Raw genomic sequence first — 22,506 nt, 5'->3', positions numbered from 1 at the left:
CCTCTCTTCCTCCCCCCACCATCCTCTCTCCCTGCCCCCCCACCATCCTCTCTCCCCCCCACCACCATCCTCTCCCCCCCCCCCCCAACCATCCTACCCCCCCCCCCACCATCCTCTCTCTTCCCCCCCACCCTCCCCCCCCACCATCCTCTCTCCCCCACTCCCAGCCAGGAGTAGTTCACTCCAGCGGGATTTGCAACAGCTACCCATTAACAGGGAACTGATGGCCGATCCCACTGGAGGGAACGGAGGCCATGGAGACCTTCCGAGGAGGCTGGAGGTTAGGGGGGGTGCCACCTGGGCATTGCCATCCTGTTGGTGCCGGCCTGGCCCCCTGGCACTGCCTGGGGCACTTTGACACTGCCTAACAAAGATCAGCGGGGTGCAGAGTCATTTGTCTGCCACCGATCCACTCTGCAAAAGGATTGGTGGCAGACGAAGAGAGTGGGGTGATCAGGCTGGCCATCCGGGTAGTTGGGGTGGGGATGGGGTGGAATTGGGACTGCGGGGAGGTCGGGGTTGGTCCCCCGAGATGGTAGGGGGGAACATCAGTGCTGGTTCGGAGGGATCCGGGATGACAGTGATTCTGACGTGGGGGGTGGTGGGGTTGGAGTGACAGCGATGCAGAGTCGCAGGGCTGGCCGGCGATTGGGAGGCCTGCAGGGTGGGGCCATTGCGCATACACCGATCTCTGCTCTGACAGATCAGCGCATGCAGTGGCCTGCTCCACGCTATGTAGCGAGCCTCTCCAGCAGGAATAGGCCCTGCCCCCTGATTTTCAGTATGTATCTCTCTGAGACAATCTACAGTGTTCAGAATGTGGGAGATTCATTTTGAATATCCCCTGAAAAAATCAGTGTGAGTTACTCCAGTTTTTACGCATATTCTTAGAACTTTTTTGGGAGAATTGCCTATCTATGCCCCTGATGATTTTGTCCAGCTCGAGAAGGTCACCCCTCATTCTCCTACATTCCAAGGAATAAAGCTCCGGTCTGGCCAACTGCTCCCTATAACCCACGCTCACCAGTCCGGTCAACATCCTCATAAATCATCTTTGCATTCTTCTAGATACGAAAGCCAACCTTCTATTCTTTTTGATTGTTTTAAATACTTTATTGCGACACTTTAATGATTTTTGTACTTGGAACCTCAAGTCTAGCTTTTCATCATTTGGAGAGTACCCCGTTTTACCCTCATAGGTCCCAAAATGGACAATCTCACAGTTACTTGCATCATAATCCATTTGCCCATTCACTTAATTAATCAAATCTATAATTTTAATGTTTCCAGCTGCACTGTTTAATATGCATCTGTCTTCGTGTCATCGACTAACTGGAATATTTTGTTTTCTATTCAATTATCTAAGTTATTAATAAATATAATGAATAACACAGGCACCTGGTCACTTCCTGCCAACTAGCGTGTCTGCCGATTTCCGTCTACTCTCTGTCCCCCTCCGTTAACCTAATTCTCTACATGGTTTCATAATTTGCCTTTACTTTCATGAGCTGCAACTTTAACAGTCTCTTGTGAAGGAGTGTATCATGTGACTTTTGAAAGTCCATATAAATAATAGCCATCAACATTCCGCTTCCCAATGTTATAATCCCCTTGAAAGTTCAATCAAACTCGCCATTTTTTTGTTCGTTTGTGGGACATGGGCATTACTGGCTGGGCCAGCACTTATTGCCCATTCCTAGTCGCCCTTGAACTGAGTGGTTTGCTAGGTCATTTCAGAGGGAATTGAGGGTCAACCACATTGCTGTGGCTCTGGAGTCACATGTAGGCCAGACCAGATAAGGACAGCAGATTTCCTTCCCTAAAGGACATTGCTGAACCAGATGGGTTTTTTCAACAATCAACAATGGTTTCACGGTCATCAGTTGAGTTTTAATTCAAGATTTTTTATTGAGTTCAAACTCCACCATTTGCCATGGCAGGATTTGAACCCGGCTCCTCAGAACGTTAGCTGAGTTTCTGGATTAATAGTCTAGTGATGATATCACAAAGCTATTGTCTCCCCATATAAGTTATAATCTATCCTGTATAACTTCACTTTGGCTTTCTCTGACGGGCTGAAAATTTTCAATGTTTCCATTCACCTGATTCTTAATCATAGACTCATAATGATTCCCTGAACACAGATGTTAGACTAAGTATAATTCCCTGGTCTCCCTTTATCCCTTTTCTTCAATAGTGGAGTGACTTGTGCAGTTTTCTAATCTACAGGAGTAGTTCCTTAATCGATAAAACTTTGGATTATTATAGTTAGGCGTCGACAATGCTCTCATCATTTTTGAAAATCTTGAGATGGAAACCATTTGGCCTTGGGGATTTATCACTTTTAAGTGCCATTAATTTCTCCATTACTGTGGTCTTGCTTACATTAATTTTGTTGAGTCCCTAATTCAATAATAGTTCCTTTGTGACGCTTGGCATGCTGTCTCCTTCTGCTACCATAACTACTGCTGCCAAGTAATATTCAGCATGACTGCCTTTTCCATATTTTCATTGTCACTAATGCTGTTATCGGTTTTCAAGGGGCACAATTGCTTCCGACCGCCTTATTTCTCCTAATGAAATTATAAGTATTTTGCATTGATTTTCACATCTGTTGCAAGTTTCTTTTCATTCTCTATTTTGTTGCTCTTACCTCTGTTTTGCTATCCTTTGCTATTCTTTGTCACTTTCCCATTCGCTAGAATCTATTAGATAGAAGGGAGATAATTGCTAAACTACACAAACTTGGAGAGGATAAAACTAGGGGTCATAAATATGTTTAAAGTTTATTTTGTTAGGGTCGCAAGTTAGAACTGAGTCGAGGAGGAACTTCTTCACCCAAAGGGCTGTGAAACTGTGGAATTCCCTGCCCAGTGAAGCAGTTGAGGCTACCTCATTGAATGTTTTTAAGGCAAGGATAGGTAGATTTTTGAACAGTAAAGGAATTGAGGGTTATGGTGAGTGGGTGGGTAAGTGGAGCTGAGTCCACAAAAAGATCAGCCATGATCTTTTTGAATGGAGGAGCAGGCTCGAGGGACCAGATGGCCTGCTCCTGCTCCTAGTTCCTATGTTCTTATGTAAGTAGCTTACATTAACACTGCAATGGAGTTATTGTGAAAATCCTCTAGTTGCTACACTCCCGACACCTGTTCGGGTACACTGAGGGAGAATTTAGCGTGTCCGATGCACCTAACCAGCACGTCTTCCGGACTGTGGGAGGAAACTGGAGCACCCAGAGGAAACCCACGCAGACACGGGGAGATGTACAGACTACACACTGTCATCCATGGCTGGAATGGAACCTGAGTTCCTGGTGCTGAGAGGCAGCGGTGCTAACCACTGTGCCACTGTGCAGCCCCTATGAAATTTAAGATTGGTACCATTTGAGAGAAAGCTGGATGGTTCTTCCCAGTGTCTGGACCAAGGTTTAACTCTCACTTAACATCACCAGAACAGATTATTATTACCTCATTACTCTGAGCTAATTGACTATTAAGTGCTTTGGGGTATTCTGAGGTGATGGAAGGCACAATACAATTCCAAATCTTCCTTTTCATATGTTTCAGTAGAGGCAGTTGCCCTGAAGTGTACCTGTACCCAGATGTTCCTGCAGTACCAAATGGTGCTGGGAGAATAGATAGAGGTCACTTTGAACTTACAGGTTTAACAAGGTTGGATGAAAAATAAAGCCAACTCAGCTCTTCTCCAACAGTGTGCCTGGACCCACACTCGGAAGCCAATCTCCATCTACCCCAGGCTAAGATGTTAATTTTCCTAAATCAGCAAAGAGCAGAAGTTTGCTACAAAATAAGAACATAAGAACATAAGAAATAGGAGCAGGAGTAGGCCATCTAGCCCTTCGAGCCTGCCCCGCCATTCAATAAGATCATGGCTGATCTGTTGTGGCTCAGTTCCACTTTCCCGCCCTCTCCCCATAACCCTTAATCCCCTCTCTTATCAAGAACCCATCAACCCGCTTCTTAAAAATATTAAATAAATTAAAAATAAACCTGCAACGCAACAGAAACTGCCTCAGCGTTTTTTAAAAAACCTGTATCTTTTTAAAATATGAATTCACTGGAGCTGTTCAGACTGTCAAGCCTGCTCCCAACAACAATCCCACCCAGGCCCAATTCCCGTAACCCCATGAATTTACCCTGCTAATTCCCCTGACACTAAGGTCAATTTAGAAGGCCATTTAACCTAACCTGCACGTCTTTGGAGTGTGGGAGGAAACAGGAGCACTCGGAGGAAACCCACGCAGCCACGCAGAAACTCTGCACAGTCACCGGAGGCTGGAATTGAACCTGGATTCCTGGCGGTGGAAGGCATCAGTGCTAACCACTGTGCCACACTGTGTATGTGTTGTACATGCAGCAGTGACTTGCGAATATTTTTTGTGTCATTTAAGTTCTTTGACCGTCTTCCCTGTGCTGGGAAGATTCAGTGCACCCTTGACTGATAAACCCAGCTGTAACCAAGTAGGATTTCTTTCTTTAGTGCAAAGTTTCACAAAGCTACTTCCTTATTTTCAGGTAAAGCAGGTGGAATCAGGCACTATCACCTTCCGCTTCTCGTGTCGCTTGGAGAAGCAAGAAGGCAGTACGTACGAGCGATCAACTGCGTCCAGGAAATCAAACCGGTTTCAAGGATCACAGCATTCCGTATTCCGTAAGTTACTTGCCAGCTGCTTTAGAAGCTGTGGTCTTGCACACATTGTGAGTAAAGCAACAATAAGCAGTTTGTGTTCATGTGTTTAGCAGAACACAGATGTAACACAGATTTTCAACCTTGTAATTTGTTACATTGTACTGTTTCTAAACAAGCATTTCAAATCTCTTTGAGGAAGTGGGAAGTATTTTGACCAGTTTGAAGTAAACTAGAAGAGGAAACCATCGTGCATTCAACATTTTGATTTTTCTTTAAGGAAGAGGTTCTAATTACTGGTGGAGTGGGACCTTAATGAAGATCAGATCAAGTTAAATCCTTTCAGGAAATGAGTTGATCATTCCAACCAAAGCTAGCTACCAGTGAAAGGTTTGGGTGTTCAAGTCCCATCCTATCATATAGGACCGAATGTACCCCCCCAAAAAATTCTAAGTACCACAAAAGTCTGAAATGAAGAGATCTAAGGGTACATGTTCATTGCTCCTTGAACGTGGAATCACAGATGGACAGAGTGGTGAAGAAGACATTCGGCATGTTTGTTTTCATCGGTCAGACGTTGGGGGACGTCTTATTGAAGTTGTACAAAACATTGGTAAGGTCACACTTGGAATACTGCGTGCAATTCTGGTCACCCTATTATGGAAAGGATATTATTAAAAGAGAAAGAGTGCAGAAAAGATTTACTCGGACGCTACCGGAACTTGATGAGTTGAGTTATAAGGAGACTGGATAGACAGGAACTTTTATCTCTGGAGCATAGGAGGCTGAGGGGTGATCTTATAGAGGTCTATAAAATAATGTGGGGCATAGATCAGTTAGATAGTCCATATCATTTCCCAAAGATAGGGGAGTCTAAAACTAGAGGGCACAGGTTTAAAGTGAGAGTCGAAAACTAGAGGGCACAGGTTTAACGTGTCCAAAGGGGCAATTTTTTCACACAGAGGGTGGTGAGTGTCCGGAATGAGCTGCCAGAGGTAGTAATAGAGGTGGATACAATTTTGTCTTTTAAAAAGCATTTAGACAGTTACATGAGTAACTTGGGTATAGAGGGATCGGGGCCAAAAGCAGGCAATTGGAATTAGCTTAGGGATTTAAAAAAATGCGTGGCATGGACAAGTTGGGCCAAAGGGCCTGTTTCCATACTGTAAACCTCTTTGACTCTATGTGTTTCACTCTGGTTTTTTCAGCGAGGTGCACAGCACAATTTTACCAGACTCTGACAATCTTTTGGCAATTGGGAGTTTCACACTGGTGATGACGGGGGTCGCAGAGCTTCAACTCGCCGGGGAAGCCGTCTGCAGATTGCTAGGCATCCCCTGTGATCTCCCATATACACAAATGTAATAGAATCAGAGAATAGGATCCCCGCAGTGCAGACGGAGGCCCTCTGATTGTATCAGATTCAAGGAAGAAGCATACAAATTGGCAAGAAAAAACAATAGGCCTGAGGATTGGGAACAGTTTAAAATTCAGCAAAGGAGGACCAAGGGATTGATTAAGAAGGGAATAATAGGGTATGAAAGTAAGATAGCGGGGAACACCAAAACTGACTGTAAAAGTTTCTGTAGACATAAAAAGAGAAAAAGATTGACAGACACAAATGTAGGCCCCTTACAGTCAGAAATGAGAGAATTCATATGGGGAATTCTTTACCCGGAGGGTAGTAAGGGCATGGAATGCCCTGCCTGCAGCAGTTGTGGACTCATCAACTTTAAGGGTGTTCAAATGGTCAGTGGATAGGCATTTGGATAACATCGGAATAGTTTAGGTTAGAGGGTCATTAGATTGGTTCCACTGGTCGGCGCAACATCGAGGGCCGAAGGGCATGTACTGGGCTGTAATGTTCTATGTTCTATGAATAACGAAATGGCTGAGGAATTAAATTTTTACTTTGCTTCAGCCTTCACAAAGGAAGACCTGAGTAATGTACTCGAGAAACATATTCAGGAGCTGAATGAAATCAACATCAGCAGAGAAATGGTTTTGGGGGAGTTGTTGGAATTGAGGGTGGATGTATTTCCAGAATCTGTTACCCTTCATCCCAGAATATTTAAGGAAATGGCCCTAGAAATAATAGATCCACTGGTGGTTATTTTCCAAAATTGTTTGGACTCTGGAATTGTTCCTACAAATTGGAGGGTAGCTAATATAAGCCCACTACTCAAAAAGGAAAGTAGAGGTAACACAGGGAACCAGTGAGCCTAACATCGGTACTGGGAAAGTTGCTAGAGTATGTTATTAAGGATTTCATAACTCGGCATTTGGAAGGCAGTGGTATACTCAAACAGAGTCAGCACGGATTTACAAAAGGGAAATCAGGTTTGACGAATCGAGTGGAATATTTTGAGGATGTAACTAGTAGAGTTGACCGAGGAGCACCAGTGGATGTGGTTTATTTAGACTTCCAGAAGTCTTTTGACAAGGTCTCCTGTAACACTACTCTGTAAAGTTAAAGCACACGGGATTGCAGGTAATACCTTGAGATTGGTGGAAAGCTGGTTACTAAAGAGTTGGCATAAATGGGTCTTTTTCTGATTGGCAGTCAATGACTGGTAGGGTTCTGCAGGGACCTGAGCTAGGAGACCAACTGTTCACATTAACTATTAATGATTTGGAAGAGGGAACTGAATGTGTTATCTCCAAATTTGCAGATGATACAAAGCTGGGTGGGAGGGTGAGCCATGAGGAGGATGCAGAGATGCTTCAGCATGAATTGGACAGGCTGAGTGTGTGGCCAGATGCAGTATAACATGGATAAGTATAAGGTTATCCAATTTGGTAGCAATAATAAGAAGACAGATTATTACTTAAATGGGTGTAAATTGAGAGGCGGATTCTTAACGAGACCTTAGAGTCCTTCTGCACCAGTCGCTGAAAGTGAGCGCTCAGGCACAGCAGGAAGTATAGAAGGCAAATAGTATGTTGGCTTACTTAAGGAAGTAGCTCTAGAAATAGTGGATGCATTGGTGGTCATCTTCCAGGATTCTATCGATTCTGGAACAATTCCTGCAGATTGGAGGGTAGCTAATGTCACTCCAATATTCTAAAAGGGAGGTAGAGAGAAAACAGAGAGGTATAGATCAGTAAACTTAACATTGGCAGTGGGAGAGATGCTCAAACCCATTATCAGCGTCTTTATAGCACAGCATTTAGAAAGCAGTGGTAGAATCAGACAGACCTGGTATGGATGTATGAAAGGAAATCATGCTTGACAAATCTGTTGGAATTCTTTGAAGATGTAATTTGCTGTTGCAATTATACAGGTCCTTGGTGAGGCCACACCTAGAATATTGTGTACAGTTTTGCCTCCTTTTCTGAGGGAGGATGTTTTTGCTCCCAAGGAAATGCAGCAAAGGTTTACCAGGCTGTTTCTGGGGATGGTGGGACTGATGTATGAAGAGAGATTGACTAAGGTAGGGTTGTTTTCGCTGGAGTTCAGATGAATGAGGGGACATCTCATAGAGACTTACAAAATTCTAACAGGACTAGACAGGGTAGATGCGGTGAGGATATTCCCGATGTTGAGGGAGTTAAGAGCCGGGGATCATCGTCTGAGGATTCAGGGTAGACCATTTAGGATGGAGGTGAGGAGACATTTCTTCACACAGAGTGATGAGCCTGTGGAATTCATTACCACAGGGAATAGTTGATGCCAAACATTGAAAGTATTTGAGGGGTGGCTGGAGCACTTGGGGTGAATGGGATCAAAGGTTATGGGGGAAAAACAGGATTAGGCTATTGAGTTGGATGATCAGCCATGGTCATAATGAATGGCGGAGCAGACTCGAAGGGCCAAATGACCTCCCCTTGCCTCCTATCTTCTATGTTTCTATAGTAAGAGGATTTGAATAGAGGGATAGGGATGTTTTGCTGCAATTGTGTAGGCCATAGGCCACACCTGGAGTATTGTGTGCAGTTTTGATGTCTTTATCTGAGGAAGAATGTCCTTGCTATAGAGGGAGTGCAGCATAGGTTTACCAGGCTGATTCCTGGGATGGCAGGTCTGTCATATGAGGAGAGACTAAGTCGGTTAGGATTATATTCAGTGGAGTTTCTAAGAGTGAGAGGGGATCTCATAGAAACTTATAAAATTCTAACAGGGTTAGACAGGGCAGATTCAGAAAGAATGTTCCCAGTGGTGGGGGAGTCCAGAACTCAGGGTCATAGTTTGAAGATAAGAGGTAAACCTTTTAGAACTGAGGTGAGGAGAAATTTCTTCACCCAGAGGATGGTGAATGTGTGGAATTCACTACCACAGAAAGTAGTTGAGGCCAAAACGTTGTTTAATTTCAAGAAGAAATTAGATACAGCTCTTGGGCTAAAGGGATCAAGGGATATGGGGGGAAGGGGGGATTAGGATATTGAATTCGATGATCAGCCATGATCACAATGAATGGCAGAGCAGGTTCAAATGGCAGAATGGCCTATGCCTGCCTCTAGTTTCTATGCCCCTTCACCACCTCCCTGCTCACCATCCCAGGTCCTAAACATTCCTTTCAGGTGAAGCAGTGCTTCACACGCACCTCCTTCAATCTGGTCTATTGCGTTCGCTGCTCCTAATGCGGTCTACTCTCCATCGGAGAGACGAAACGCAGACTGGGTGACCACATTGCTTGAACACCTTTGGTCTGTCTGCAAGCAGGACCCAGACCGTCCTGTCGATTGCCACTTCAACACACCACCCTGCTTTCCTGTCCACAGGCCTGTCCTTGGCCTTTTGCAGTGTTCTAGCGAACCCCAACACCAACTAGAGGAACAGCACCTCATCCTCTGATTGGGCACTTTACAGCCTTCTGGACTGAACATTGAGTTCAACAGCTTCAGAGCATGAACTCTCCCTGCCAGCTTCACCCCGTTTCCATCTATTTTACTTTTTTCTGTTCCTTCTGTTCATCTCATTCATCCATTTTTAATCACCCTTCTTTCTCACTTCCATTTTCCATTTCTCTATTCCAGTTCTCCTTCTTGCCTCCCCCCCGCAACACACGCACTTTTCAGGACAACTGCCATAATCCCCAGGCAGTCCCTTAACCATCTGTACCTCTGCTCTGCGTTACACATTCTGACCACTTAATGGACACTTTTGGACTTTTAGGCTTTTTGTCAGCCTTCTATTTCCTCATTTACATTCCCTTTATCCAGTTATCCCCCCCAAAACCCCCCATCCGCACCCCCCCACCCTCATTGCTGATTCTCTTTGCCGCCGAAGGGTCGTCTAGACTCCAAACGTTGGCTGTATTTTCTCTCCACAGATGCTGCCAGACCTGCTGAGATTTTCCAGCATTTTCTGTTGTTGTTTCAGATTCCAGCGTCTGCAGTATTTTGCTTTTCTCTTTCTTATTAGTTTGTTTGCTGTTTCTTGGGACCTGGTGACGTGCAAACTAGCTGAAGGGAACTAGAGTGATTGAATTCTGAAAGCTAATTCATTGGTTTGGAATGCTGCGTGATAAGATGCTATAGAAATGCAAATTTTTCTTCCATTTGTTTTCCTCCGAGGCAGTACGTTAGTACGGGTGGGAGCAGTTAACTCATTGGAACCAGGAAACCTTGCTCATTGATACGACTTGCTGCTTTTGGGGATTTTGTGAACTTATTCTGGAGCTGGTAATAAATTGTATAAAACCTCAAAAATGGTCATTAGGCATAAGTTCCCGGTCCCACCGGTGGCAGGTTTTAGAAACATAGAAGATAGGAGCAGGAGGAGGCCATTTGGCCCTTCGAGCCTGCTCCACCATTCGTTACGATCATGGCTGATCATCCGATTCAATAGCCTAATCCTGCTTTCTCCTCATAACCTTTGATCCCATTCGCCCTAAGTGTTTGATCCAGTCACCTCTTGAATACATCCAATGTTTTGGCACCAACTACTTCCTGTGGTAATGAATTCCACAGGCTCACTATGCTTTGGGTGAAGAAATGTCTCCTCACCTCCGTCCTAAATGGTCTACCCTAACTCCTCAGCCCATGACCCTTGGTTCTGGACTCCCCCACTATCAGGAACATCCTCCCTGCATCTACCCTGTCCAGTCCTGTTAGAATTTTATAAGCCTCCATGAGATCCCCCCCCACCCGCCTCAGTTGGCTGAACTGCAGCGAAAACAATCCTAACCTAGTCAATCTCTCCTCATACATCAGTCTCGCCATCCCCGGAATCGGCCTAAGTGACGGATGGGAGAAGAATCCCGCCGGTGGGAAATCAATCAGGATTAATAGGGGCATTTCTTTTTATCATAGAACCCTACAGTGCAGAAAGAGGCCCTTCGGCCCATCGAGTCTGCACCAAACACAATCCCACCCGGGCCCTACCTCCATATCCCTACATATTATACCCACTAATCCCTCTAACCTCTGCTACTCTGGACACTAAGGGGCAATTTCTTAGCATGGCCAATCAACCTAACCCGCACATCTTTGGACTGTGGGAGGAAACTGGAGTACCTGGAGGAAACCCACACAGACACGAGGAGAATGTGCAAACTCCACACAGACAGTGACCCGAGCTGGGGATCGAACCCAGGACCCTGGAGCTGTGAAGCAGCAGTGCTAACCACTGTGCTATCGTGCCGCCCTAAACATAGTTCCCCTCCTTTGTCCCTAAGAGGACTTTTTTTTTGGAGTAGTTAAGGGGCTAAGGGTGGGCTGATGAGCTGGAACGTGACATGAAAGACTACACTGCAGAGACAGAAGGAGGTGGGTGCAAATCCAACTGTGTGAATGGGAGAGGATGCATGCAGATACTCTGGAACGTAAGGGGTGTGGTCATGGTCTTATTGTCAGTATGGGGGGCTATGGGAGTTGTTTGGCTTGATACTGGTCTGCAGGTGGGATGGTTATGGTTAAGGGAGGCATCTGCAATCTGTAAATGGGGTTTAGAGAATGGGTTTCGAAGTTTAGCATTCGGGCTTGCACCTTCATTCCTCGTGATTCACTAGGCCCTAATCTTTGGAAAGGCCAGTGACGAACTCCGTATCCATGAGCTCTGGGAAATGAAAGTGATCACCCCAGCGCAAATGCTGCGTCAAAGGACTTGATGCAGTTGTCACCTTAATGAGGAACGTTTAGCAGACACTGTAATGCACGCATCGCAGGGAGAGCTTCATGGCTGCAAGTCTTGGCTTGGGCGTTACCAATGAAGGCAGCCTTCTCATTTTGAGATAAAATTACAGCTAACCCTTCAAAGCTGTTGAGTACGCCTAACTCCATGCTGCCCGAGAGGAGTATTGATTACTAATGCATTTCGTAGATTCTTCCAGTAAAGTGTTTGCCACATCTCCCTGACACATCATAAGAATAGAGTAACTGTAATGAGGCAGCTACACATCACATGAATGTGAGGCTGACAAAGGGAGGTGATCACAGAGTGGGAGCATGGCTGACCCTCTCAGTAAGAGGGCCCATAGATGCATGATGCTTCCAGATGATGAGATCATTTTCATGAACAGCAAATATATTAATAAAGATGCAAAATATAAATAGCGATTGAACACCCCATGACCCAGGAATGATATTGTAATCATTCTAACCCAATTGCTACATCTTGGAGCCATCCCCAATATCTGCAGCATTGGTGGAGGCAGCCTGCGGACTGTCTCACCCTGTTGCCTTTGATGACTTTTGAGACCTGTAGAGAGTGGAAACGTTGAGATCCCTGGCCTCCTGCTGTTGGGCTCCTCAGTCCGCACAGCTCGAGGTGATTGGCTCATAGGCAGAGGGGTTTAGGTAAGGCTGGACATGCTTAGGGTCTCCTGGATGGATGACCTTGGGGTCTCCAGCTGCTGGTCCTCCTCCTCATGGGTGCCTGAGAGTCCTTGCCTGATTTCCTGAGAAAGAGCTCCTGGAGGGAGGTCAAAGTGTCGTGTCTCCTTCTTGTTGAGTTTCTGATGGATCCCAATCCCAACAATGTGCAGTGCAGTACAGCATCTGCTGGACTAATGTCTCCAAAGCTGTCACTATCCTTTTCATGAGACCTTGAGGTGTTTGCATGGCATTAGACAGAATGTGGATGCACGCCATCCTTCGCTCTAGTTTGCTGACTGCCTCTCACACCCTCATCTGATTGTCCGCTTCTGCTGTCGCATCTCCAGCATGCGTGATGTGGCTGTTTCCAGAGGCTCATCATTACAGTTGGACTCAGTGGGTGCCTGGTCTCCAGCAGTTTCCTGGGCTGTCACTGCTGCTGACATGCCGTGGAGACATGTCCATGAGGTGTTCCCCAGAATGTGACCCAGAGTCTAATCTATAACCATGAGCCACGGAGGTGTTTGTCTCTGTGCCGGTGGAGGGTGCAGGCGAGTGCAGTGACAGGTGATTGTCAAATGATTCCTCATCTGAGGTGGGCTTATGTTGGCCTTTCTGGTCTTTGTAGATCTGCTGGTGCCTGAGAGAGAGTACAGGTAGAGGTAGTTCATGAACGTTGCATGTCACTCACTCAGAATGTCAGGATGTGATTGACTCATGGAGGGGTCGCTGGGAGAGGCTGACCTCGCCTTCTACACAGATTGTCCTCCTCGGCCAACTCGGTGGCATCCTCAAATTTGGAGGTCTCCTGTACGTCAGGCCTTCTCCTCCAGTCTGCGATCTCTCCCTCTTGTGGGCAAGGTTGGCCTGCATGAAGACAAGTGATGAGCAGAGGTGGATGAGAGGTTGGGAAGCATGCTTGCTTGCCGAGTGTGCTGAGCTCTCTCCAGTAAGGGCTGAAGATGGAGTTTGTGAAGAATGATTGATGAGGTACTGGTGATATTGAGGTGCCCACGAGACAATCAGTGCTGGTGTGTCCCCTGCTTATATTTTGTGAGATTCCTGCACACCCTTTAAGTGCTGCTGTTGAAATTGCGTTCCTGAGATTCCTAGGTTTCGTCTGCCTCCTCTCAAAAAAGTATGCTATGAGCCTGCCATTATGAGAGTCTGAGATTGGAGTGAGCTGAATGTTTGACTTACCTTGGCGGAGCAGATGGGATCATTCATCCTTTTCCCACACTGGATGCCTGACAAATTGAACTCTTGCAGACGTCTCCCAGGTGGGTGGGTGAGGTTAATTTAAAATTGTTATCTGGCCCCCAATCTGCTGCTATTTGTGTGGAGTACAAATGTCCCAGTTGGGTTTGGCAAGACAGTCTAATAGATTATTTAAATCAGTCTCCCACTGTCCAATTAGGAGCTTGATTTGAGTTTAATGGTGGCTGGCTAGGTTTCTCTCAACTGGGGAAACATGGCACTGAACTGGAAATGGGAGCAGCCGGATTGAGCTGGCAAGAGATCTCTCCCCTTGGAGCCACGTCGAGGAGCAAGAGTGTTCTCTTCAGCAATATTTTCTCTCCTCAATATCCCAACCAACCAATCTTTTATCTCTAGCAGGGGATATTACCTTATCCCCCATCACCCTCTACCACCTGACCTGTCCCACCCTCCTAACTATTGAACTCTCATCCCATAGCCCTGCATCAACGCTTGATCTTTCTTTCTTGCCCGAGATCCTTGGTTGTGACTCCCTGCCCCAGGTTTTCCATCTTGACAGTCAGCCAGCTTGCCAATCTGTCCAGCTGCCAGGAGGGAAGTGGGATACGCAAACTCGTGGAGGTCCTGGTGAAATTCTCTGCAGAAATTCACCGAAGATCCTTAGCACCTTCCAAACCCAGGCAACAGATACAAGGGAGCACCACCACTTGCACGTCCCTCTTGAAGCCAACCACCATCCTGACTTGGAAATATATCGCTGTTCTTTCACAGTCGTTGGGTCTAAATCCTGGAATTCCCTCCCTGACGGCATTGTGGGTCAACCCACAGCACGAAGACTGCAGCGTTTCTAGAAGGCAGCTCACCACCACCTTCTCAAGGGCAACTCGGGACGGGCAATAAATACTGGCCAGCCAGCGACACCCATGTCCCACGAATAAATAAAAAAAAATTGTTTTCTGGGATTTCTAGATTTCACCAACCTCCGTGCTATAAATCTGCCTTTCTATAAATACCAGGACCCATAAGCAGCAGTTGTATAACCACATTGATATGAAACCAGTGAGCATCTTTTCATGTCATGGATAGGAAAAATTATTTCATCATTTGATCTTATTGTAGTGCTTCATGGCAAATGCAAACAACAATATGAACTGGTATCAGTATAAAGAGAAAATGAAACTTCACCTACCTTGCAGGCAGTCATTAGTCATCCAATCTTTAAACTCAGGAGCAGGATCAGTGAAACTTCTGTTGCTCTGGGCTAATCTGTATTGTTTGTTTGCTTTCAACGCATTCACTGTGCTGTTGAAATGAACATTAAGATTACAATAGTAAAGCCATCAGGAGTAACACCATTACTGTACTAACAATTCTAAGCAACTAATTTAATTACTTAAAACACAATTTTATGTTGAAATGTAAAAAGACTGGCTGTTTTAATATTATTAGTAAGAAGTCTGACAACACCAGGTTTAAGTCCAACTGATTTATTTGATAGTAAACTCATAAGCTTTCGGGGTTTGCCCCTTTATCAGGTGAATGGAGAGTTCTGGCCTCAGACAGAGCATATAACAGCACAGACAGTTTACAGATTACTGATTAGAATGTGAATCTTTACACCTGACCTGCTATTCAAGTCTTAAAGTGGCCAACAATGTGAGTGGAAGGAGCACTGATCACAGGTTAAAGAGATGTGTATTGTCTCCAGACAGCACAGTAAGTGACGTTTTGCAAACCCAGGCAAGTCATGGGGGTTACAGATTTTGCGACATGAACCTAAGATCCCCGTTGAGACCGTCCTCTTGTGTGTGGATGTACACTACATTAGGTGTAAAGATTCACATTCTAATCAGTAATCTGTGAACTGTCTGTGCTGTTATGTGCTCTGTCTGAGGCCAGAACTCTCCATTCACCTGACGAAGAGGTAAACCTCGAAAGCTAGTGAGTTTACTATCAAATAAATCAGTTGGACTTAAACCTGGTGTTGTCAGACTTCTTACTGTGCTTACCCCAGTCCAACGCCGGCATCTCCACATCATTAATATGATTACCCCTTGTCTCTATTTGCTTCCTTCTTTATTTTCCTACTGCTTGACTTAACTTTGTTTAAATCCTGTCTGCCCCTAACCTACCTATCATAGGTTGTTTGTTTCCCCCTACATTTTAAAATTTAACTGTTTTGGGTTCCTTTATCTTGATGACTTGCCTGGAGGTTGTTGTCATGGGATTTTCAATGGTTGTAAACTAGTTTTATTGGCCGCTATGCCAAATGTCTAAAAGAAATCCTAGGAGGGGGGTGGGAGTGGACTGCGACTGGGTTACATCAGAGCCATAATGGGGATCAGTTTTAACACGGAATTCCTATCAAAGCGAGCAAAAATTGCTGCATCCCCTGCAGCCCAACTCCTTTCCGACGCACAGTCATTTTTCAAATTAACTCGTTCCATGATGGAGTATGTCTGCCATATTTTATTTGTGCTTTGCTAGTTGTTTGCCAAAGAGACATCTTTCTCCCTCCTGTCGGGTGTAATGATTTGATAAGGGTCCCCCGTGAACTGAGATTGATTTGTGGACTGCAGGTTGTCAGGGAAAATTGAATTTTCAGGCATTTGGTGAGATGTTGATTATTGTGCCGACCTGATTCCTTTCACTGCGAGCAGTTGATGTAAAACCATCTGCTTCTGGATCAAAGCCGTACTCCCTTTTTTTCTGGCTCTCACAAGTCTTTCAAACTCCTGATGCAGCTGAAAGCAATCATACCGCAGTATCGCTTGAGATGTCAGATATCAGGAAGTGGATCTCCTTGCCCTTTTGGTACAAGTGGAACAAGAAAGTGTTTTGTGGCGGGAACATTAGGCAGGAGCTTTTTCCTGCCACCTTCAGTCATTGCTTTGCATTCCTCTGGCATTTTTGCACTTCTTGCACTTCTTCCTGCACCATCGGATTGGTCAATGAGAGTCTGACGGCTTTTAGCTGACTGGAAGTGTTGGGAGGAAGTCTGAAATATGGTGCCACTTTCTTTTTCCTTTGTTCTTTCATTGTTTTTATTCATTTGTGGGGCATTGGTGTTGCTGGCCAGCATTTATTGCCCATCCCTAATTGCCCTTGAAACTGAGTCACTTGCTAGACCATTTCAGAGGGCAGTTGAGAGTCAACCACGTTGCTATGGCTCTGGATCACATGTAGGCCAGACCAGGTAAGGATGGCAGATTTCCTTCTTAAAAAGACATTAGTGAACCAGATATGTTTTTCTGACAATTGGCAATTGTTTCATTAGTCATTAGCAGATTCTTAATTCCAGATATTTTTTATTGGATTCAAATTCCACCACTTGTTGTGGCGGAATTCGAACTCAGGCCCCCAGAACATTAGCTGAGTTTCTGGGTTAACTGTCTAGCAATAATACCAGTAGGCCATCTCCATCATGGGATGCAGTTGTCACTGGCAAAGCCAACAACTGGGATGAAGTTGCAAAGAACTGAGGCAGGCCTTCTAACTAGACCTGCTTGGTACTCATCCACATTCATGGCCTCTTAAGATCTGCCTCCGGGATTGTTGAGCACAATTCTAAACAGCCTCCCAATCCACCGTGGTGTAATAGGGCCCTTTAAACCCTGGCGGTCAGGAGATTTCCCAAACAGTGGTAAAAATCTCACCTCTATTGCTTGAATGCTGCTGCTGATAACTAAGTGTCATCCAAGACTAAATTTTTACTCCGTTCTTTAAGTTACAAAGCCAATGTGCAGAGTGGACCAAACAAACCTGAACTTATCTCCTTGCTTGCTCCAAAAAAACAAATTCAAATGGGATCCAATTCATGGTCCCCACAAGAGAGACCAAAGCTGACAAGATGAGGCATTAGACCCCGTCTAAGGCCTGATCTGATGCTTGACTTAACCAAAAGGCCGAGAAGTGATCAGGACAGGTTCTTACAACCTCTGAAGTGAAAGAGATGGATTAAAAGTTCAGTGACACCCGTTCAGGTACACTGAGGGAGAATTTAGCATGGCCAATGCACCTAACTGGCATATCTTCTGGACTGTGGGAGGAAATTGGAGCACCCTGAGGAAACCCACACAGACACGCGAAGAATGTGCAGACTCCACACAGACAGTGAACCAAACCTGGAATTGAACTCAGGTTTTTTTTTCCAAGTCAGGATGATGGGTGGCTTGGAGGGAACTTCCAGGTGGTGCTGTCTGCTGACCTTGTCCTTGTAGATGATAGTGGTCTTGGGTTTGGAAGGTGCTGTCTGAGGATGATGAGTTCCTGAAGTGCGTCTTGTGGATAGTACACACTGCTGCCAATGTGCGTTGATGATGGAGGGAGTGAATGTTTGTGGATGATGCGCCAATTAAGTGGACTGCTTTGTCCTGGTTGGTGTTGAGCTTCTTGAGCGTTGTTGTTGGAGATACGCTTATCCAGGCGAGTGGACAGTATTCCATCACACTCCTGACTTATACTTGTAGACAATGGACAGGTCAGGAGGTGAGTTACCATTCAACGGTAACCCCCCAGGATGTTAATAGTAAGGGATTCAGTGGTGGTGATACCACTGAATGTCAAGGGGCAATGAATCGATTGTTTCTTGTTGGAGGTGGCCATTTTCTGGCACTTGTGTTGAACAAATGTTACTTGCCGCTTGTTAGCCCAAGCCTGGATATGGTCCAGGTTTGCTGCATTTGGACATGGGCTGCTTCAGTATCTGTGAAGTCACTAATGCTTCTGAACATTGTGTAATATCAGCGAATGTCCCCAGCTCTGACCTTATGATGGAAGGAAGGTCATTGATGAAGCAGCTGACAATGGTTGGGCTCTGAGAAGCACCTGCAATGATGTACTGGAGGTGAGATGATTGATCTCCAACCATCTCCCTTTCTGCCAAGTATGATTCCAACTAGCTGGAAGTTTATTCCTTGATCCCCGTTGACTCCAGTTTTGCTAAGGCACCTTGATGCCACACTTGGTCAATTGTCAAGGACACTTACCCTCACCTCATCTCACCTCTAGAGTTTAGCTGTTTTGTCCATATTTGACCCACGGTTGTAATGAGATCAGGAGCTGAGTGACATTGGCAGAACCCAAACTGTGCATCAGTGAGCAGGTTATTGCTAAGCAAGTGCTGCTTGAATGCACTGGTTATGTTCCATCAGTTTACTGACAATCGCAAGTACGCTGATGGAGCGATAATTGGCCGGGTTGTGTGTGTCGGAGAGAGAAGACAGATATTTGAATCAGAGAAAAAAAAATCTGCAAGGCTAGTGTGATGGCGGTTAACTGAATAATCAGTTTTGGGACTCAAGTGTTCAGTTTAGTAGAGGTGTTAGCTGAAGCTTGAGCTTAGGGAACTCATTAGTTTGCAGTTGAAGAAACAGTGAGTTTAGAGCGTGGCTTTTGGGGAGATAGGTGAGAAGCTTCAAATGAATGCTCAGAAATTGACTGGAAGAAAACCGTTAGCAATTGTGCCAGTTCCAAGCGAGACTTTTTGGTCTAACTTGTGGTGATTCTACTGATATTTGCGTCTGTAAAGATATTGCTGGTGTAAAGGAATAATGGGAATTTGAATTGTCGTCTTGTGCTTGTATTGCAATCTTTCCAATCCTTTTGTCTGGTGTAATATAGACCACTTGTTTTAATAAACGTTTGATTCTGCTGCAGTTATTTTCTTAGGTTTGGGCGGGGAACCTTAGGTTTGGGCTGGGAAAGTTGAGCCATCAGTATTGTTGCTGGGAATGTTTGGGTTGGATGAGGGCAGAGTAGGTTTGAGCTATGGTACAATTTATGATTGTAGTTTATGAGGCTTCCGGTGCTGACTGTTAGAGCATCAGACATCAACAATGGCCAGTTGAGGGAGGCATTGAAGAGCTCCCAGTAGGTATGCAACTGTACTCGAGGAAGGAGAAAGTACTTGGAAAATCAAAGAATCCTAGAATCAAAGGATCCCTACAGTGCAAAAGAATGCCAATTGGCCCATTGAGTCTGTACCGACTCCAATCCCACCCAGGCCCTATTCCTGTAACCCCTCATATTTACCCTGCTAATCTCCCTGACACTAGGGTTAATTTAGCATGGCCAATCAACCTAATCTGCACATTCTTGGAGCGTGGGAAGAAACTGGAGCACCTGGAGGAAACCCACACAGACACAGGGAGAACATGCAAACTCCACACAGACAGTGACCCGAGGCTGGAATTGAACCCGGGTCCCTAGTGCTGTGAGGCAGCGATGCTAACCATTGTGCCACCTGGAAAAGGAAAACCCCTTCTTGTGAATCTTCAAGGCATTTGGTCAGTGATGGTAGACAGTCTTTTTTTGTCCTAAATGATTTATGTGTGTCTTTCTTTTAATCTTCAGGCAGAACACTCTCAGATGTTTCTGAATCACAACGTGGGCCATTGGTGAGTGGGTTTTTAGTGTTCATTTTTGAAATCTTTAATTTTCTCTAGCCCCACCCAAGTTTTAAATTTGTTCCGTGGCATGTGTTATTTCTTATTGTAACGAGAGGTTTATGGAACTGAACTAACAACTTAAAGGTCACAAGTTCAGTCCCATTACAGCAAGTCAAGAAATTAAATTAAATACTCAACATCTAGTCATTAGTGGGCTAATACCATAAAACAGCAATGCAAACGGTATTGACTGGACATGTTTAACATCAAATCTATGAGAATTCATAACTCTCAGTGTTACCCTTCGTTATTTCAAATACTATTTTTGTCTCCCTAATTCTTCACATTTTTGTCTATGTTTTCTTATCATCAGTTAACCCCTGATCCAATTTCCAGGTTTAACTTAAATCTTAACAGCATTTTGTGCAAAAGGCAATTAAAAATGCAAATGTTATTTGGCCTTTGTCTCAAGCAGGCTGGATTATAAAGGTGTGAAAGTTGTATAATAAATAGACCCCATTTCGAGCACTGCATACAGTCCTGGGCACTACTGGGGATGGGAGGAGAATGATACCAGGGCTAAAAGGGTTATATCATTAGGGCAGGTTGCATTTCCTTGAGTATGGAAGATTAAGGGGTGATTTAGTTGAGTTAACTAAAATGTTTTAGATGAACAAATGAATTGGCAGTGTGGCTGTGGAGAGACTATTTCCATTGGCGAGGAGTTCAAAACAGGAGTGCCTACCTTCCATATTAGAGCGAGGCTGTTCCTGGGTGATTTCAGGAGGCACTCCTTTACACAAAGGATAATGGAAATCTGTGGCACGCTCTTCCCAAGAAACTGTATGGCTCATTCAAGTGAAAATCCCAAACTGGGATTGATTCGTTGTGTGTCGAGCAGGAGTGCAAAGAATTATGGAATGAAGGTGGGTAGGTGGAGCTAAGATATGGATCTGTCATCATCTACTTGAGTAGTGGAATGGGTTTGAAGGGCTGAATGGCCTACTGCACTTCCTTTGTGAGATTTCTGAGTTTATTAAGCATTTGCCATTTTGGAACCTTTTGGAGTCTCGGTGTGCAGTGCAGTGGGGCTTTCCCTATCTGCCTGGGTTGTGAGTTTCATTAAAAAAAATCCAGAAGCAAAGTAGGATTTACCCTCTGAATCAATGCAGATTATTGTTGATTGTGACATTGCTCACCCTGATAATCAATTCTGTGAGTTTTGGCAGAATGGCAGGAATGTTCATAGAAACTGTAGAAAATTACAGCTCAGAAGCAGGCCTTTTGGCCCTTCTTGTCTGTGCCGAACCATTTTTTGCCTAGTCCCACTGACCTGCACTTGGACCATATCCCTCCACACCCTCTCATCCATGAACCCGTCCAAGTTTTTCTTAAATGTTAAAAAGTGACCCCACATTTACCACTTTATCCGACAGCTCATTCCACACTCCCACCACTCTCTGCGTGAAGAAGCCCCTCCCTAATATTCCCTTTAAAGTTTTCTCTTTCACCCTTAACCCATGCCCTCTTTTTATTTCTCCTCTAGCCTCAGTGGAAAAAGCCTGCTTGCATTCACTCTATCTATACCCATCAAAATCTTATACACCTCTGTCAAATCTCCCCTCGTTCTTCTACGCTCCAGGGAATAAAGTCCTAACCTATTCAATCTCTCTCTGTAACTCAGCTTCTCAAGTCCCGGCAACGTCCTCGTGAACCTTCTCTGCACTCCTTCAATTTTTGATTTGGATGTGTCTGTTTTGTCACCCTCTTTGGATGTGGTCCTGTTCCAATTCGCCAATCTCATTCCACTCCCTGGTCTCTGTCCAGTGCACAATGGTTTCCTCATAATGATTGTTGGGTTCATTAGCAATTCTTTAAAATGTCTTGAACAGATATGAAAAGACTAGTGAAACGAAAGGCTCCATATGCACTGCATGAGATCACGAGGGCACAGAAGCTATTCTACAGCCATTCAAAGCCCTGAATAGGCCACACCTGGAGTACTGTGTGAAGATCTAGGCGCTGTACCATTGGAATAATATATTGGCGTTTGGGAAAGTGCAAGTGTAGGTTAACTAGAATGATGACTTAAGCCCTGGAGTCCAGGTATGAGGAGAGATTACGCACACTGGAATTTAAAAGGTTAAGGGATGATTTGATCAGAGTTTTTGAACTACTAAAAATAGAGCAGACAGAGAGTAACTACTGCTTGTTGGACTAGGAGGAATAGTCCAAAAAATAAGGTTAAATCCGTTAGGAGTGGAATGGGGAAACACTTCTACATACCAGAGGGTGGTAGAAGTTGTGAACTCTCTTGATAGTAAATCAGTTGCTAATTTTAAAACTGAGATTGAAAGATTCTTGTTATCCAAATATATTAAGGGATACAGGGCAAAGGCAGGTAAAGGGAGTTGGGTTGCAAATTAACATCAATTCTTTGATTGATGGCATTGTCCCGAGGAGTTAAATAGCTTCTGCCTGTTCCTTTGTCCCT

The 22,506-nt window shown here is 44.8% G+C and overlaps 1 protein-coding gene across 1 annotated transcript in view; it reads left to right on the top strand.

The window, feature by feature from the left end:
• nphp4 (nephronophthisis 4) overlaps nt 1-22,506 on the top strand; it is a 406,773-nt gene that overhangs the window by 235,836 nt on the left and 148,431 nt on the right. The window contains exons 10-11 of the mRNA XM_080214939.1: nt 4,536-4,671; nt 19,978-20,021. Of these exons, the coding sequence (XP_080071065.1) occupies nt 4,536-4,671; nt 19,978-20,021 (180 nt within the window). The remainder of the gene's footprint in view (nt 1-4,535; nt 4,672-19,977; nt 20,022-22,506) is intronic.

The sequence above is a fragment of the Carcharhinus amblyrhynchos genome, chromosome 30 (assembly GCF_965287045.1).
Source record: "Carcharhinus amblyrhynchos chromosome 30, sCarAmb.v2.hapA, whole genome shotgun sequence".
In the NCBI taxonomy this organism is placed as follows: Eukaryota; Metazoa; Chordata; class Chondrichthyes; order Carcharhiniformes; family Carcharhinidae; genus Carcharhinus; species Carcharhinus amblyrhynchos.
Note: the sequence above shows the minus strand (reverse complement) of the source record. Positions and strands in the feature narration are given on the sequence as shown.